The following is a 19,388-nucleotide window of genomic DNA, read 5'->3' on the forward strand; positions in this document are numbered from 1 at the left end:
CTTTAAAGTTTTCAGAAATTCAGATCAATCTTTACATATCTGTGGTAAGCCTCAGATTTTATCATTGACATCCATGCTGAATTCTACAAATATCTACAGCGCGACTATGGATTGCTGGTCGTTTCAAAAGTGGACCTTTATAGCAAGGGATTTACAGATGACGACACATTAGATACTTCCTCTGAATGCCTCAAAATCCTACCCAGGATTTTTTCCAGCTATGAATGTTGTCTGTTTTCTGCTCCTTTCCCATTAGGGAAAAAACAAAGAACAAAGATATGAGGTAAAAAACTGGAGATCCAATGCCATGAATCCCAAGTAGTGAACACCAGACCAAGAAAATATTGGGGTAAATCTGTATGGAGTAGCAGTTACCATCTTAAGCAGCAGTGGCATAACAGTGCTGTCCTCACTTATAGTGGGTGGGATACCTCTTTTTCTTTCTCTGGGTCTAGCATAGGGGTGAGTTGCCAAGCAAGAAGCAACATGGCCCAGATTGATCCATCCTGAAGATCCTAAAAGCATTACCACCAAGATGAAGATCTCAGATGGGCTGAGGAGATACCACAGGACTAAACTGGCATGGGCTTTGCATTGCCACAGGTCAGGACATTTTTTCAAAGGGAAACTATCCACATACTTTACCCTGTGAAAATTAGCTAGAAGATCCATGGGATCCACCCTGCCTCCCCCCAACCACCCTTCTGATCCTCCCCAAGACTCACAAAAACCCCTGGTGGTCCAGCAGGGGGCCCGGGAGCGATCTGCCACTCTTGGGCCATCAGCTGCTTCTAACCAAAATGGCGCCGGTTGCCTTTAGCCCCTACCATGTGACAGGGGCTACTGGTGCCATTGGCTGGCCCCTGTCACATGGTAGGAAAAATGGCCTGCCCAAGCCATTTCTTAAAATAGTAGATGTCCTCATCTACCCGGAAAGCCTTGCTATTCCATGACCTAAAGGGTGAGCTCTTTCTCTGGTGCAGGCCGTTCACTGCCCCTACCATGTGACAGGGGCCGGCAAATGGCACTGGTAGCCCCTGTCACATGGTAGGGGCTAAAGGCCACCGGTGCCATTTTGGTTAGTGGCAGATTGCTCACGGGCCCCCTGCTGGACCACCAGAGGTTTTTGTAAGTCTTGGGGGGGGGGGGGGGTTTGGGAGGGTGGAGGGGTTATTTTATTTAAATTTGGGGGGCAGCACAGGGATTGGAGGAATGGTGGCATGTGGTCCCCGCCCCTGGAGGTAGGAGTCGAGGTTGTGACCATGGGCAGGGCAGGGCAGGGGAAGGGGGTGTCGGTGCAAGGTAGAAGGTGCCTAGGGTGCCTAATCCCCTTGCACCGGCCCTGCTTGCTGATATACAACCTGTCCAGTAAGGGTGTCCCAGGCTTGCTTAAGGGATTTTGGGAATTTTTTTTTTTTAAGAGTTTTTCTGTTCTTGGCATAGGTTAGGGGGCTTTCAGGGAGTCCTTTTTCTTGGGAAGGCTGGGATTAGAGGAGATTCTGCTGCTCTCCATTACACAAACTGTGGATAGATCAGAAGTAACTCGCTGCAGAAGAGTTCTAGTTTTGCCTTTTTTGTGAAGATTTACTTTGCGTTTTGGGGGGAAGTTTTGTTGTCACCCTTGCTGCCTTAAAGTGGGGAAAACCAGAAGAGCTGTTTGCTCCTTGCTGCCTGGACCTTTCAGTTGAAAGATCCTGTGTGTTATTTGGAGAACGAGAACTGAGAGTAAGATCTTTTTTGTAACATCTGGAGAAAAGAGGTACCAGTGGGAGTCATGCAGTGACTGAGACCTTGTGTTTTTTTTTTTTTTTATTGTTAGTATTTTTTGGGAGGGGATTTTCCACCGATGACCTACATGTCCCCATCTACCTGGGAAGCCTTGCTATCCCATGACCTGAAGGGCGAGTTCTTTCCCGGGCCCATTTACTGAGAGACACGTGCACAGATCAGGAAAGTTGGATAACTGTGATTACAAACTGTTGTGCCAAGAAGTGATCTGCAAAGTGCCATAGCACCATGTAGCCATCAGAAAGTATATCTATCTATGGCTAAGATAATAACGCAATGCAGCCATTAGAAAGTGTACAACAACGTTTTGTTGAAGTTTTAACATGGCACTGTTGTGTACGTTTGGTCCTTTACTATCTCTGTCCTGTTGTTCTGTGAGTGTGTACTTTTATGACTGTGACATTGTTAGCCGCCCTGAACACTGGAGGGTGCAGGATAGAAATAGTTTTAAATAAATAAATACAGTCGGACCTTAACTCCAGTGTTCACAAGTTAGAACCCCTACATGATGATTATCTAGGATACTCTTTGTGATTCAATAATTGTTGCCTAGTAATATGTGTTGTACCAGTCTGCTTTTGTGTTAAAAACTTGCTGTCCGGTGTCATGTTGTAACATGCTTTGATGAACACTGTTCCTGAAGGAAGAGTGTGTAATAAATAAACAATGGTGATGATAAATGAAAAATCGCTACAGTAAAATTTAGTTTGGACACCCAAATCAAGCATCCAGGGTATTTTGTTGGCACTTATATCCTCCCAATGAATGTGAAGAGAGAGACCTCCCTAGCATAAAAATTGAGAGTCATTCCATACCCATTAATGAACAAAACAAAACAAAAAAAGCTTGCTGGGCAGACTGGATGGACCACTCAGGTTTTTTTTTTTCTGCAGACATCTACTATGTTACACCTTGGGCCCTTTGGAAATGTATGCAGTGTACTGACCTTTGGAAATGTATGCAGTGTACTGACCGTCGGGGCCTAAGAGACCCCTGGGATACCGCTGGAATTAGCCTCAGCTAGGTAAATTCTCTCCCTTTTCCACCGCCTGGACTATTCCTTTTAATAAAGACCCAGTAGGCCTCTACAGTTTTACTAATTAACTAATGGGGAAGTCCAATAACTAATGGGGAAGTCCGACAGGAAGGGGAGGAGGACTACTCAATGGAGGAGTAGTCCTCCTCCCCTTCCTGTCGGAAAGAACCAGACACTCCTAGGGCTGTGGGACAGAGAGGAAGGAGTGTGATCCCTGGAACAGATATGGAGGACAGTGGTAAGGAAAGAGTTGAGAAGGCAGGTAAAAGGAGTGGGGGAAGGGAGAGGGTGTTGGATTGCATACGGGAATCTATGGGGGACATTCTCAAAGCCATTTGCACACATAAAGCATGGGGATATGCATGTGAATTGCTTGTTATAAAATTGCCTGGGGTTTTTGCACATAAAAATATGCATGTAATACAATTTCACAGATGCATTCATATGCACAAAAGAGGCATTTCAGCGGGTGGAGCTGGGCTGGAATTTGGATTCCCACGCAGACTCTTGATTTTAAAAACTATGAACATAAATTAAGATGGACAAGTTATGCCTGCAAGGAGCGGATGTACCTTTCTGCGGATTCTTCTGCATACATTTCCAAAGTTATGCACATAGGTTTGCTTTGAAAATTGGTGTACCTTAAGAAAATAGCTGTCCTATAAGTTATCCACAATGCATCTACCTAAAATGGATGAATCTCAACCAAGCAGACTGGATAGATTGTTTTGGTCTTTATTTGCTGTCATGTTCCCAGGTCCAAGGAATTATAGAATTATGTTAACTCTTAATTGAAACAATGCTGAAGGTCCAGCGATTCTAAACAATGTTGCATGACAAGGAAGAGAAAATTGTTCAGTGAAAGGAAATCCTTGGTATCAAATAGATAAATGTAATGCTTCTTTCATCTGGCACAGTATGTACGGTATAGATGGAGTGGAATGGAGATTCTCATAAATGAACTTCTGATACAGGAATAGCAAAAATTAATTTACTAGACTGATTGCTAAGACTTCATGTTTTCTCTGGGATACAGAATGATTTTCCCAAGGACTCTTTTTAGCTGTGATATGTTTGACTCTATCATAAGAACAGTTTGGGCTTTATGCACCTGACTTCCATAAGATCACAGAGGACACATATGATTGTACAGGACTAAAACTGAGCAAAGTTGGTATTTTGGAAAACTAATAAATAATCCAAGAGTTCCAGTTTTAAATATAAATAGCTTGCATTACTAAATGAAGTTTGCTTTCATTTTAATTCACATTTACATCATGTTCCAAAATAAATAAGTCAATATATATATTTTTTTTATTAAGATGGGTCCTATGAGGATATCGCAGAGCTACACCTTACTGAGGACACGACTGCCTTGTCTAGAGGTAGGCTATTCCGTACCCTTGAGAACCACAAACAGGTCTCCTTTCAGGATACCCAGGATTAATATTCTTCAGATATAGGATCTAAGAATCCAGTTAATTGGCATATTTTGGTTATCCTGAAAGGCAGAACTGTATGAAGCTCTTGAGGACTGGATTCACCAACTCATTGTCTGGTCTTAGCTTTTCAACCTCCTCACAAAATATTCTGGGATTTTTGGTTTCCAAAGGGAGAAAATGACTACAGATCCCCCAAATGCCTTTGGAAGGGAATTAAACAAAAACACAGAGTCGAATCTCTGTTAATTCATGCCTGTAAATGTTAACTTCAATGGCCACGTTAAATTATTTTTCCTGTTCCGTGCCTTGGTTAAAAAAAATGAAAGTAGGCACCTCAGTGTTTTTTTTTCCTCTGCTATACTGGAAACCAAAGGATATTCTCACCAGTATGAGGACACAGAAGAATACAACAAAAAGAACCACAAGTTCACAATGTAGAGGCATCAAATAAGATCTGTTCCTACTGAGTACGAGAAATGTCGATACTGAGAAGCTGTAACTGAAAAATGCCCATTAAAAGACATTTGTGCAAAGTTCTCTCTTTCTGGCCATGATTTCCCCACTGAGCACGGTTTTACAACACTTAGAGTTACCCTCATCTAGTACGGAGATGAGCTTCACCCTAAGAGACCTCCCTCATCTCCATGGTGGCACGGGTTGCATTACAGTTTGTTTCCATGAATTAAAGGAATAACGTAGACAGAAATGTCATCGCCGGAGCCCAGTCTGTCATTGGATATTCTCCAGCCCCGGTCCTTCAGCACTCCCCTGGCTCGCATCACCAGATCCTGCGCTGCTAGTGTGTATCTGTGGGGAAAACAGGACCAAGTAAAACAGTATCAGCACGAACAAAGCCTGTGTATGATATTTTCAGGCATTTTCACAATGTTAGTACTTCAAAGATTACAAGACCAGGTCATTTATTAAGAACTTAGGGCCTTCTGGACACTTTCTTGCCCCGGAGCTCATTTATTCCTTCTCTCTGTGTGACTTTTGTGAGCATGGTTGTTTGTCTTCAAGAGAGAGAGGGAAAGAGGTTAATTCCTATTGCTTTGTGGAGACTCTAATTAATCTTATAACACATTGCTATAATCATTTACAGGGCAATTTTCAAAGCATTTTACCCCCATAAGTCGGCTGTTTGAAAACTGCCCACCTTTGATGTGGCTAAAAGTCAGTAGCATGTACTGGTGCCATTTTCAAATCTATACAGGATAATTCTGAAACTTGCAAGCACGAGCCTGCCCATATACACATGTATATGGACGTGCAAAAATCTACTCATGTATTCTATAACCTGTACATATATGATATACGCAGGCTATAAAATATGCACAAATGTACCCTGCACGTGAATACATATTGCACTTATCCAGATAAGTTCCAATTGATACGAAGCACCACTTATCCGGCTAAGGGCCTGATTCATCATGGTCTTTTCCCATAGATACAGAATGGGAGAAAAGTCATAGTGAATCAGGCCTTAAGTCAGACGGCTAGATAAGTAGTGCTTTTCAGACCTATCCAGTTATCTGACTTAGCTGGATAAGTAGTGTTCTAGGACTTATCTGGAAAAATAGTAACTTTGCTGCTACTTAGCAGGAAAAGTTGGAACCTATTTGGATAAATGTTGCTACTTAGCAAGATAAGTTGGAACTTGTTGGGATAGGAGCTTTAAAGATTTAGCTGGATAAATTGGAATTTTATACAGATAAGTAGCGCACACCTTCTATACTCATGTATTTTTACAACTTACGCGTGGCTGGGAAGAGACAACCAGTGCATCTCTTCTTCTATCTGGATTATTGTTAAATATTTTCTTGTGCCATGTACCATATTTGTTGAAATTAATAAACACATTTAAACATAAGACTTGGGAATCACCATCACCATGAAAGCACTTGCAACCCACAGTGTACGTGTGCGCAATGCCATAAACAGTGTCAAATTTTGAGAATCTTATTACAAGATAGTACACAGACTGATATTTTGGCCTAACAAAGCCTATTTAGCGCAGATTTCTTCTTCTAACCACTGTCTAAAGTGCAATCAGCCTTCAGCCTCTTTAATGCACTGTTTGTGGGATTGCCCTGTTATTCAACCTTTCTGGATATCTATCTATATACCAATTTTTCAATGTGTTGAATATGGCAAGAAAGTATTGGGTACCTTCTTTTTGTGTTTTAGGTGTCTGTAACTTCACTGAAGAAGTATCAGTTGGCAATTTATTGTTATTAACAAAAGGTTGTTTGGTTGCTTTAGGTTCTGTTCTTCAACACTGGTTAAAGCCCTCAGGTCCTTCATTAGATTCCTGGAAACTTGCTTTACTGGACCATTTGCTGGAAGGAAAATCAGTCCCCACAAACTCGAAGAGACTACAAGCTTGTTTCGCCCGCATCTGGGATCCCATTGATTCTCTTCTGAAGACCGTGGACTAATTTGTCTGGTGGGACGTTTACTGGACGATATTTACCATTCAAATTTTGAGTCCTTCTGGAGTGACTGAAAGGAAAAGGGACTGGGAGGGGTGGGGAAAGCTAGGGTGAAGTCAAAGGGGTTAAAATCTGTCTAGGCGATATTGTTTTCTCAATGGTTTGTATATAACCGTTACCATATACACGGATTTATTATAAGAATGTAATTTTCCAATCGCTTAATAAACGAATTAAAAAAACCAAACATAAAAACATATGCGTGGAAATTTTACCTGCATGATTTATACTCATTCACCCTCCCATAAGTTGGCTTTTACACGTATATGTCAAGAGATTTTCTAACATGCGCGCAGCAATGAAATAACCAGTTGAACCAATTAGTCTACCAATTCTCCCAGTCCACCTGCAAGAAACAAACCCCTCCTGGCTCTTCAGCCTTTAACTCCCCCCTCCATTTCACTCAGATCTCCCATCCAGTCAGTACTTCACTTGTAAGATGTTTACTAATACTTACTTCAGATATAAAGCTGACGTAAATCTGTGTGAATAAGCTGCCATATGTATATGCACAACTTTCTTATAAAACAGCAACTTACTCATGACCATGTTGGACCTGACCCACCTTTTTTCATACCCACAAATGTACTCACTTACCTTTATACTTACACGGGTAAGGTGTATAAAATATAACATATGTGAGTACCTGCTACTTACACGCCTTTGTGCTGATTTTTACACATGCAACTATAAAAATTCAAGCTAAATTCTACCCACTTCACTTTGTACCAACAGCAGTTTTCAAAGAGAACGTGCATGTGTACTTTTGCTCTGAGAACCGGTGCAAAACCCATGGGTAATAAGTATGCACAATCTTTCTCCAGAATGAACGGTTTGAAAATTGTCCCCTTAATCATTAATTTATGAACACACATTTTATATTTTCCCATTTTAAATCTGCTTCGTTATTTGCCTAGAACCAAAACTCTCTCTGGGAAAGGGAAGCACAGAGGCAATGTCTTGTTCTGTTAGTACTGATCAGACTAAGAAACCAGCATCCACAACGGAGAGGATCTGCAATGGTAGTTAGAAGCTAGAACTTTCTTTTAGCTTTCTTTATGGGGAAATTGCCAGCAGAGAAGAGCGTGATCCAATGCCTGTGGATCGCTATCAGTTTATTTTGAGCCTATTATTGACATAACTTACTGCACAAATATTGTTCTACATTATACTACTCTGAATGAGATAACTGATCCCACTATATATAGAAGCCAGTTTGTTCAGGTGATGTTTGTTGGCAGTGTGATGCTCTTGTGTGCGCATGTGGTGGTAGATGGCACATAATATGCAGCGCTACATACAATCTGCCACTTCACCACTCAGCTCTGCTGGGAGGCAGAATTTTCTATAGTGTGCCATGCTCACCACATTCAGCGGCTTGGCTGATGCGTTGTCCAGACCAAGGGACTTCCCATCCACTCTCACACCCCTTTCATATATCCCCATGCACCCACTCACAGAAATGCAAACATATACCCATTCACACACCCTACACTCACATGTACCACCTACCCAAAGAGCCACCCATCAACTTCCTACCTTCAAACAACAGCCACCAACACAAATCCACCAGCCACTATGCCCCATGCTGAATAAAGTACTAGTAAAGTACTAGTAAAATGCCTTTATAGCAGGGGCTTTTCTGGGGGAGGGTTAGTCGGGGAAGGGAGTAAACAGAAACAAAGTTTGCACCCCAGCATCTAGATTTCTTGTCATTTAATGATTGACTTCCCCATTAGTTAATTTGCAAAATTGTAGAGTCCTACTGGGTCTTTATTAAAAGGAATAGCCCATCAGGTTGTTTTGGTTTCAGCTCCTCCATATGGCTTTTTGGATTAGTTGCGGCTTTCTGCTATAATAAGCAGAGACCCCCTGTAGTGGTTATGGATTTTTAGTTTCAATTTCGGGGCCGCAGGAATGCTTTTGTTTTCATTCCTGTTTCTTTTTACTTTTTCATTAAGTTTGGGAAAGAAAAACCCTTACATTTATTTCTCAAAGTCTGGATTTGGAAGAGAATGGACCAAGGTCCCTCTTGTTAAGGAATATTTAGTTCTTACTTTTGAAGTTCTTTTGAGAGAAGTTTCATCCACCCAGCCTTCTATTTCTTTAGATTTTTTTTTAAACCTGGTTCTATTTTTATTTGCCATCTGAATTCTTCTTTCCAGAGAAATTCAGTGCCCACCCATCTTCAAAGGTCTGAAGGAGACTGGGACATCCTTCAATATCCCTGAAGACGAAGGGAGGAGTAATAGAGAATAGTGGCGCCCATCTACGGTACTAAGCACTTGAAATGTCTCAGATATTCTGAAGAGGAGCTGGAAGGTGCCATCCAGGTACCAAAAGAGAATGGAAGAGGTTCGAGAAGCTATAAGAAGTCTATCCAAGACATCTTATTTAGAGTATGACAAGCTGGAATTTGATGTCTATCATCTAGCCCACCCCAGTATCGTATCCAGGTTATGGGAAGAAGCTTCAAAACAATTCCTCAAACTGGGAAGTGATCTGGATTGAGACTTCAACTATCTGAAAGACTAACAGAGTTACAGATCTATCCAGAAGTAATTTTGTGTAAAGGAAAATGTGAAGATCAGATTTGTAATATCAATTTATAATCCATTTTTATTGAATTAAAAGTTATGTTGGAACCTAAGCATGGTCTCCAGAGTGATTTTAATTATAGAGGACTAATGACCACTAGGGGCCTTGGAATCCTGGAAAGAGTTATGGTTTAGTGAAAATATGGAACTTGTAAGACAGATTAAACTCCCAGTATGTGAAGAGTGCCCTTGGACTCCAGCATGTTATAAAATGTGGCGCCCACGAGCAAATACACGCCGGATTTTAATGTCCGAGTGCGCATGTGCAGGCGGGTGGCCTCCTTTGCAAGGGGGGGGGGGGGAAGGGAATTTTAGAAAAATACATGCGGCGATGCAATCGGGCCTAAACCAGTTCCCTAACCCTAACCCTATACTTCCTCCCCGACCCCTAAACCTATCCTAGCTTTCCCCAATTTTTTTATTTCAATATATACTGCTCCTCTGGAGCAGAAGTAAACTCCACATGCAGGCCAGCTGCTGGTGCGCGCTTCCCTGGGACAGCATCTAATGTTCTGTCACGGCCCACCCCCTGGCCCACCCCTTTCTTAAGGCCTGGCACATCTGCACGTATCGGACCTGGAAGAGGGATAGGATGGAGAAAGAAGAAATGAGAAGGGGTCTTTGGGAAGGGAAGGAGGGAGAAAGAGGACCCAAGAAGGCGCCATGAGGGGGATACAGGAAGGAGGGAGATAATCCAGACAGGGACCACAGAGGAAGGAGTAAAAAGAGAGAGGGTCCAGGAAATGACCATCAGGGAATGAGAGGACCAGGAAGAGGCCATGGTGGGGGTGCTCAAGGGCTGAAGGTCATTTGGGAGGCTCAACAGTTGGACAATGGGGTAGAAGAGAAAGGATCTGGGAAGAGCTCATGAGGGAAGGGAGGCAGAGGATTCAGCATGGGTGTGGTGACAATGAGAGATGACCTGTGAGTGAGAGTGGAGAAAGGCTTAAGAACTGTAGATTTGGAGGAAGGGCAAGGGGGAAAAGAACTCAGGAAGGGGCCATGAGCAGAGTTGTCAACTGCCCAGTTTTGGACCGGACAGTCCAGTTTTGGAAGCTTTAGTACAGTGTTCAGTCACAACAGTATGTAGACAATGTACTATCTGGTTGTCGAGCTGGGGCAGTGTCTGTACTGCAGCCCAGGGCATTCAAATAGAGCTTGCCCTCAAATTATGCTCCTGCCATCTCCCCAAGTGGCTTGCACAGCCACAGGTACTGGGAGAGAGCTGCGAGTATAATTACTTGCTTGGAGCTGCCATCATCCCACATTCCTCCTTGACCTCAAAGAAGGCAAGACAGCCTGCAGGTAGGAGCTTACTCTCCTTCCGAGCTGGTGATATCTTCCAGAGCCTTCCCCTCGCCCCTGCAGCCCATAGTAATGGCAAGAAGAATGGTGTGGGGTCCAGAGCTCTAGACAGACCAACAGGTCTTTACATCAGGAAAGCAAATAAAAGTTAAAAAAAAAAAAAAGAAAAAGGAAATCAGCATGGTTTACCATAGAGATAGATGAAAAAGTATGGGCAGAAAGATTAGCATTCCAAAAGTAAAAAAGGATCTAAAAAAAACAAGAAAACAGGGAAAATATCTGGTACAGATGAAAGAGGATGGCTAAAGCGTGTATAGAATAAAAAATAGTTAATGAGGTAAAGCAAGCTGACAAGACCTTTTCTCAGGTATATCATCAAAAGAAGGAAGACCAAAGGTGGAATTCTAAGACTGAAAGTAGAAAAGGAAAAATGAGTAGAAAGAGAGGAAGAAAATGCAGAAATGCTAAACAAATACTTTTGTGCAGTTTTCACTGAAGAAAGAAACGGAATAGCTCCATTAATGGATATCAAGGGTACCTATGGGAGTGGGGTGGAGACCACAACTTTGTCAAAAGGGAGTGTTTGGATGGAATTAGCAAAAGTGAAGGTGGATAGATGATTTGCAAACTGATTTTTCTAGAAATGTTTAGAAAACATATTTAGCGGTCATGCTTTATGAAAAGGAATAAAAGGTTTTTTGAAATCGATTGATGAATTTGCGCCATACAAACCCCACCTTGGTGGGTTTATGTATATATGCCATATGCAAGGGGACCTCTATTTTGTACTATGGTATAACCAAAGACCTTCAACAAACACAGAATACGTGACCACTAATTTTGCAGCAAAAACTGAAAGGAAAACATCAGAAATCAGACTCTGCATGCTAGGCAATGCCAGAGAAATAGAAACAGAAATACATTTCCTCCGATATCATGAGTTGCACATTCCCAAAGTTGACATATTCCATTCAATAAAACTGAATACAAAATGCTTTTTTTCTACCCTTGTTGGACAAGTTATTTTTCTAATCACTTGGGCCCTCATCTCTTTTTCCTGCTGTCCTCTTGTTGGTTTCCTGTTCAAATTCTATTTCATCTCGCACCTCCTGATCTTTTCCAGTTCCTCCCCTACATCTCTAATACTGATTTTCCCCTTTTCTTCTTTTTCTCTTTATTTCTGCCTCTCTATGCACTCATCTAGAGTTCCTCCAGTTCTCTATGCCAATTCAACACCTCACCTACTCTGCCCTCTATTGCCCCCCCCCCCTCAATTTTCCATCTCCCCTTTATTGAGTTGCTCCTTTTACCATCTCCCGTAACAGTTTCTTGATCTCTCAAACTCCCCTCACCTACATATCTGCCTCCTACTCCTATTCCCTCCTCTCATCTTCCATGGATATCTTCTAACACATCAAACCTTCCACCCTTTCCCAGGGCTGGTCCAAGGGCATTAGGTGCCTTAAGTGAAACTTACAGCCTTGTGCCCACACCCAGGCTATGCCCTCCCCACACACAATTAAAAGTTATGCATTTATAATTCAGATTTTACATGAAAAAGGACATTCTGAGTTAAAAATCTCACTTACAACAACATGTATATTATATTTATTTGCAATGTTGTGGTGCCAACTGGAAAACCATGCAAAAATATTAAAAAAGAAGACACTTGTAACCCACAAAGTATTAGGCCTATGATAATGCATGTTGGGTATAGGCGTGGCCCTCAGAAATTCATGAATAAACTGAATTACAATTGCAATATAGTAAACCTCCTATACTAAAACAGCACCAACACAGTAACAGCCCTATGAAAGGGCAATACTGCAAATCTTATACCAGGGCCTTAAAACACCAATTCACCTCCTATGAGGAAAACAGAATAATTCCGGCTGTTATAGATCATAAGAACATAAGAAATTGCCATGCTGGGTCAGACCAAGGATCCATCAAGCCCAGCATCCTGTTTCCAACAGTGGCCAAACCAAGCCACAAGAACCTGGCAATTACCCAAACACTAAGAAGATCCCATGCTACTGATGCAATTAATAGCAGTGGCTATTCTCTAAGTAAACTTGATTAATAGCCGTTAATGGACTTCTCCTTCAAGAACTTATCCAAACATTTTTTGAACCCAGCTACACTAACTGCACTAACCACATTCTCTGGCAACAAATTCCAGAGCTTTATTGGGCATTGAGTGAAAAAGAATTTTCTCTGATTAGTCTTAAATGTGCTACTTGCTAACTTCATGGAATGCCCCCTAGTCATTCTATTATTCGAAAGTATAAATAACCGAGTCTCATCAACTCGTTCAAGACCTCTCATGATCTTAAAGACATCTATCATATCCCCCCTCAGCCATCTCTTCTCCAAGCTGAACAGCCCCAACCTCTTCAGCCTTTCCTCATAGGGGAGCTGTTCCATCCCCTTTATCATTTTGGTTGCCCTTCTCTGTACCTTCTCCATTGCAACTATATCTTTTTTGAGATGCGGCGACCAGAACTGTACACAGTATTCAAGGTGCGGTCTCACCATGGAGCGATATAGAGGCATTATGACATTTTCCGTTTTATTAACCATTCCCATCCTAATAATTCCTAACATTCTGTTTGACTGCTGCAGCACACTGAGCCGACGATTTCAAAGTATTATCCACTATGATGCCTACATCTTTTTCCTGGGTGGCAGCTCCTAATATGGAACCTAACATTGTGTAACTACAGCAAGGGTTATTTTTCCCTATATGCAACACCTTGCACTTGTCCACATTAAATTTCATCTGCCATTTGGATACCCAATCTTCCAGTCTTGCAAAGTCCTCCTGTAATGTATCACAATCCGCTTGTGATTTAACTACTCAGAATAATTTTGTATCATCCGCAAATTTGATAACTTCACTCATCGTATTCCTTTCCAGATCATTTATATATATATATTGAAAAGCACTGGTCGAAGTACAGATCCCTGAGGCACTCCACTGTTTACCCTTTTCCACTGAGAAAATTGACCATTTAGTCCTTCTCTCTGTTTCCTGTCTTTTAACCAGTTTGTAATCCACGAAAGGACATCGCCTCCTATCCCATGACTTTTTAGTTTTCATAGAAGCCTCTCATGAGGGACTTTGTCAAACACCTTCTGAAAATCCAAATACACTATATCTACCGGTTCACCTTTATCCACGTGTTATTGACCCCTTCAAAAAAATGAAGCAGATTTGTTAGGCAAGACTTCCCTTGGGTAAATCAATGTTGACTGTGTACCATTAAACCATGTCTTTCTAATATGCTCTACGAGTTTGATCTTGAGAATAGTTTCCACTATTTTTCCCAGCACTGAAGTCAGGCTCACTGGTCTATAGTTACCCGGATCGCCTCTGGATCCCTACAAAGAAACTACTAGCATAACACCTTACCTCATTCACATATGCAGAACACTGACAAACCCTCAATAAATTCTGAAATAGAAACATGCACAGATAAAAAATGAACTGGAAACTGCTATAAGCCAGACTCTGTATGCAGTGCAACAATAGAGAAACAGAAACATCACCATTCCTTATAAAACATCAAACAATAAAATAAAGAAATATAAATCATAAGAATAAAATCATATTAATTAAAAAAAAAAAAATTTCAAAAGCTGGGGGGGGGCGGGGGGGGACGGGACACACGACGACTCACGATGGCCGACTAGAGAGAGGCACAGATTTTTGAGCTCCACATTTCCTCAACTATTTTTCTCAAAATGCCTCATACCAAGCGGAAGGCTCAGATCAGGGAGATGATCCCAGTCACCCCTAGTTCCGATTCCCTTCAACCGTCGATTGAGGGGTTCTTTATCCCAGCACTTGAGGTTACTGGCGGCGTACTTGGCAGGTCAAACTGTGGAGCGAGCAGCTTGCACGCTGGATATCAATGTCACTCTTAGCCCCGGTGCTTCGTCGACCTCACCTCTCCTTCTCCAGAGGGCTATCCTGGGAGACTTCTCACCGCTGTGTGGATTGTAAATTCCTAGATTACTGGTTTCTGGGGAGGAGCCCTCAGACAAAGTCGCGGGATGTTCCGGTGGGGTGCCAGAGGTATCTCTGGAGCCCTTGGAGCATTTTCAAGCAACTGTGAGTGAACAGCAGCCTGTAGTCAGGCTTTGGATCCTGACATCTATACCGGAGATGAATGGGGGAAATCTACGAGAGGCTGAAGTGAAGCAGACCGGGCAAAGTATAGACTATTTTTTACTTCATCCCTCTCTGCCACAACCCTCTGTGATTAACTTGGACTCAGTCTGGTCTGCATTAATGGTTGTTCAAAACTCTATTTCTACACTGGTTGCAGTTACTTCTACCTTTTCCCCTTGTATCCAAGTTATTGAAACCGAGTTGGGCTCTCAAACAAAAAAAAATTGAAGATTTGGGGAAACAAGCGTCTTCTATTTAACAAATTCTAGAGACCTTGATAAAGTTTGATATCTCTCAATTAAGGAAGATGGAAAATTTAGAAAATTCTCTTCGTTATTTAAATCTTGGAATTCTGAATTTTCCTCAATCTAATCTAATTTCACCTATTGATATGTTTAAAAAATACACACTAGAAATTCATAAAATACCTGTGGAAGCTTCACTTACTATTGCTAAACTTTATATGATAAAGTCTTCACAAGTTAATATATCTGGCCAACTCCAAGATATGGATCCTGATTTGACTCAATTATTGGAAACATCTACAGAAGTGTCTATTTCTCAATGTGGGACTTTATTTCTTTTGTTTTCACTCAAGACACAGATTTTGTTCTCAGAGCTTTTTTTTGCCACAGATTGTCTTTTTTTTTTATGGTCAACAAGTTTGGATTTATCCAGACATTACTCGTACTACCCAAGAAAGTCATAAAAAATGTCTTAGTATACATTCTGAAACTATCGCACTAGGTGCAGAGTTCATTCTTAGATTTCCTTATAAATGTGTAATTTCTCATTTGGGATCGAGATTTGTTTACTTTGATCCTGATCAGTTACGTCTCTATCTCGATGCACATACCCAAGCTGATTCTGCTTAACTATACAGAATTTCGTCGGACATAGGGGCAGATTTTAAAAGCCCTACGTGCGTAAATCACAGAGGGGTTACGCGCGCCAGGCCTATTTTAAAAAGGCTCGGCGGTGCACGTAAAGCCCTGGGACGCGTGTAAGTCCCGGGGATTTACAAAAGAGTGGGGAGGGGGCGGGACGGGGGTGGGGCCAAAGGCCTCTGCATGGCTGCTGGGATAGCGCTCGCAACTTACTACAGCCCCAGGGCTGTAGTAAGTTTAAAACAAAAACAAGAAATCATCAAAGGTGGGGGGGAAGGGCGGGGAGGTAGGGGAAGGGAAGGGAAGGGAAGGTGGGGGGGGGAGGAACGGGGAAAGCCAGCTGGTCTCCCTGAGGGCTCGGCGCGCGCAAAGTGCACTAGTGTGCAACCCCTTGCGTGCGCCGACCCCTGATTTTATAACATGCACATGGCTGCGTGCGCATGTTATAAAATCAGGCGTACATTTCTGTGCACCGGGTAGCACGCACAAATGTACGCCGTGCACGTACATTTCAAAATCTGCCCCATAGTATATGTACTCAATGCTGTCTCTTTTTCTTATTTTATTTTTGAAGTATTAATGTATCACTCCTTTTCTTCCTCCTTCTTGAGTTTCCTTTATTTCTTATTTTTCATGAGACTTTACTTTATTCTCATATTATATTCTTTTCCGTTCCTTATTGCCTTATTTGTATTTTATTCATTTCAAATGGTTGTAAACTTTGTCTCATGTTTATTTCTTGCAAGTTTCAATAAATACAAAGTTTAAAAAAGTATTTAAAAAAGATGATGAATAGAACAGCCAATAATTTAAAACTCATATAAAACTTTACCAATTGCCAATAAAATATTTCAAAATTGCTGATAAATCAAATAACACCCAATAATTAAAACTAATAAGGATAAAAAAAAATCCCTTGCTATCCATATCTGGGAACTTTTGATTTCCAGATGCCCTAAGATGGTCGTGGATTCGCTGGTAGAGGGAAGGGGGTTGTTGCGCACAAACTTTTTCAAAGCTCTCCCTCTGTCTTACATGCTCAACAAACACACACACACACACACACGTGCTTGTTCACTCTCTCTCCCTCTCTCATGTTCAACCATACACACACACACACAATTTCGTTCACTCTTTCAAATGCTCAGCCATATAAACACACACATGCTCATACTCTCTCTCACATGCTTGTACATTCTCGCTGTCTCTCACATGCTCAGTCATATAAACACACACATGCTCATACTCTCTCACATGCTCAGCCATATACACGCACACATGCTCATACTCTCTTTCACATGCTCAGTCATATACACACACATGCTCATACTCTCACATGCTCAGTCATATACACACACATGCTTGTACATTCTTGCTGTCTCTCACATGCTCAGTCATATAAACACACACATGCTCATACTCTCTCTCACATGCTCAGCCATATACACACACATGCTTGTACATTCTCGCTGTCTCTCACATGCTCAGCCATATACACACACACATGCTCATACACTCTCTCACATGCTCAGTCATATACACATACGTGCTTGTACATTCTCGCTGTCTCTCACATGCTCAGTCATATAAACACACACATGCTCATACTCTCTCTCACATGCTCAGCCATATACACACACATGCTTGTACATTCTCGCTGTCTCACATGCTCAGCCATATACACACACACACACACACATGCTCATACACTCTCTCACATGCTCAGTCATATACACACACGTGCTTGTACATTCTCGCTGTCTCTCACATGCTCAGTCATATAAACACACACCTGCTCATACTCTCTCACATGCTCAGTCATATACACACACATGCTCATACTCTCTCTCACATGCTCATATACACACACACATGGTCATACTCTCTCTCTCACATGCTCAGCCATATACACTCACATGCTTGTACATTCTCGCTGTCTCTCACATGCTCAGTGATATAAACACACACATGCTCATACTCTCTCTCACATGCTCAGCCATATACACACATGCTCATACTCTCTTTCACATGCTCAGCCATATAAATACACACATGCTCATGCTCTCTCTCACATGCTCAGTCATACACACACATGCTTGTACATTCTCACTGTCTCTCACATGCTCAGCCTTATACACACACACATGCTCATACTCTCTTTCACATGCTCAGTCATATATACACTCATGCTCATACTCTCTCTCATGCTCATATACACACACACATGCTCATACTCTCTCTCACATGCTCAGCCATATACACACACATGCTTGTACATTCTCGCTGTCTCTCACATGCTCAGTCATATAAACACATACATGCTCATACTCTCTCACATGCTCAGTCATACACACACACACACACACACATGCTCTTTCACTTGTTTCCCCCTGTGGAAGCACATGGGACAGCAGCAGCCTTCTCCTCCTTCAGCCCTCAGAGCCCACCAGACTCTTCCTCTTTCTTCTAGTTTTCAGGCATCCTGCTCCTGACTGGGGGCTGGGGGATGCGGGGGTGGGGGTAGGCTGATGCTTCTTCTTGCGGCCCTTCTGTTCCTCACTGCAGGTGGAGGGAGGAGGCAGCCGATGCTCGGCTGTGACCTTGCTGCTTCCTCACTGTGGGGCAGGAGAGAGAGGAAGCCAATACTTGTGTTGGCCCCCGCTACTCCTCACTGTAGGGTGAGATGGAGGAGATGGCCAATTCTTAGTGTGGTCCCATGAGCCAAGCTGCTTCTCACTACTGGGGCAGGGGGTGAAGAGGAGGTGGCCAATATGGATGGCACCTATGGCAGAGGCCATATCGGTCATAGGCTAGCTACGACTCTGCTGGTGAAAGCACCCGGCATACTAGTCAGTCACCCCAGAGTGCCGTAATTTAGGGGCTGGCAAAAGTACACAAACACTACCACTGTCAGTCTCCCCTTCCCCATTTCAAGTTCTTGTACTCTCTTCTCCTTCCCGCTCCTGGGCTCTGGGACTCTCTTGTCCTTCTCTCCTGGGCTCAGAGGGGAGCTGCACACTTGTCTCCCGATCCCTAGGAATTAATTAGTGCTGCTGGTGCTGGGATGGTAGTTCCTATCCATGCCAGTGGGAGCAGGCTCAGTGGCTTGAGCTTGGGCTGAAGGAAGAGAAGGAATGGGAGAGGGGATGGTGGTAAAGGCAGGCGGCGGGCACCTGGAGGAGCAGTAGAGGTGACCATGGTCCCTTCTGCCCCTGGCTCAGTGGTGGCGGCATGTAGAGGGGCAATTGAGGAGCTCTGCCCATTGCCTCAAGCATGGGAGCTGCTGGTGGAGCACAGGGAAGTTAGGTGGAGTGCAGGCATGCTGGTGAGCAGCTACCATCTGCCCCTGGTCGTGTGACTGGACAGTGATGCATCGACACCAGAGGCTGGGGATAGGGGTTGAGAACGAAGAACAAAAGCCCCAGGATCCGTTGCCTATGACGAAGGTGTACTATTTATTTTTCTTTTGTTTGGAAATGTCCTGGCTTTTTATCTGCTCTTTCCCCAAAGATTGTGGACTGTGGTATTGTTTGTTTCTTCTTACATTTGTTTTTCTATTTCAGTGCTATATATTTTGATGCTATGTAACTGGTAAATGTTCTAAGGAGTTACATGCGTAAACGTAACATGCTACTGTAGCAATTTTCAAAAGCCATTTACATGC

General features: G+C 42.6%; 1 protein-coding gene across 1 annotated transcript in view; it reads right to left on the reverse strand.

Moving 5' to 3' along the window:
• Positions 1 to 4,066: 4,066 nt before the first annotated feature.
• Positions 4,067 to 19,388, reverse strand: part of PPM1H (protein phosphatase, Mg2+/Mn2+ dependent 1H) — a 286,682-nt gene continuing 271,360 nt past the window's right edge. The window contains exon 10 of the mRNA XM_029615841.1: positions 4,067 to 5,073. Coding sequence (XP_029471701.1) covers positions 4,929 to 5,073 — 145 coding nt within the window. The 3' untranslated portion in view covers positions 4,067 to 4,928. The remainder of the gene's footprint in view (positions 5,074 to 19,388) is intronic.

The sequence above is a fragment of the Rhinatrema bivittatum genome, chromosome 9 (assembly GCF_901001135.1).
Source record: "Rhinatrema bivittatum chromosome 9, aRhiBiv1.1, whole genome shotgun sequence".
Taxonomy (NCBI): domain Eukaryota; kingdom Metazoa; phylum Chordata; class Amphibia; order Gymnophiona; family Rhinatrematidae; genus Rhinatrema; species Rhinatrema bivittatum.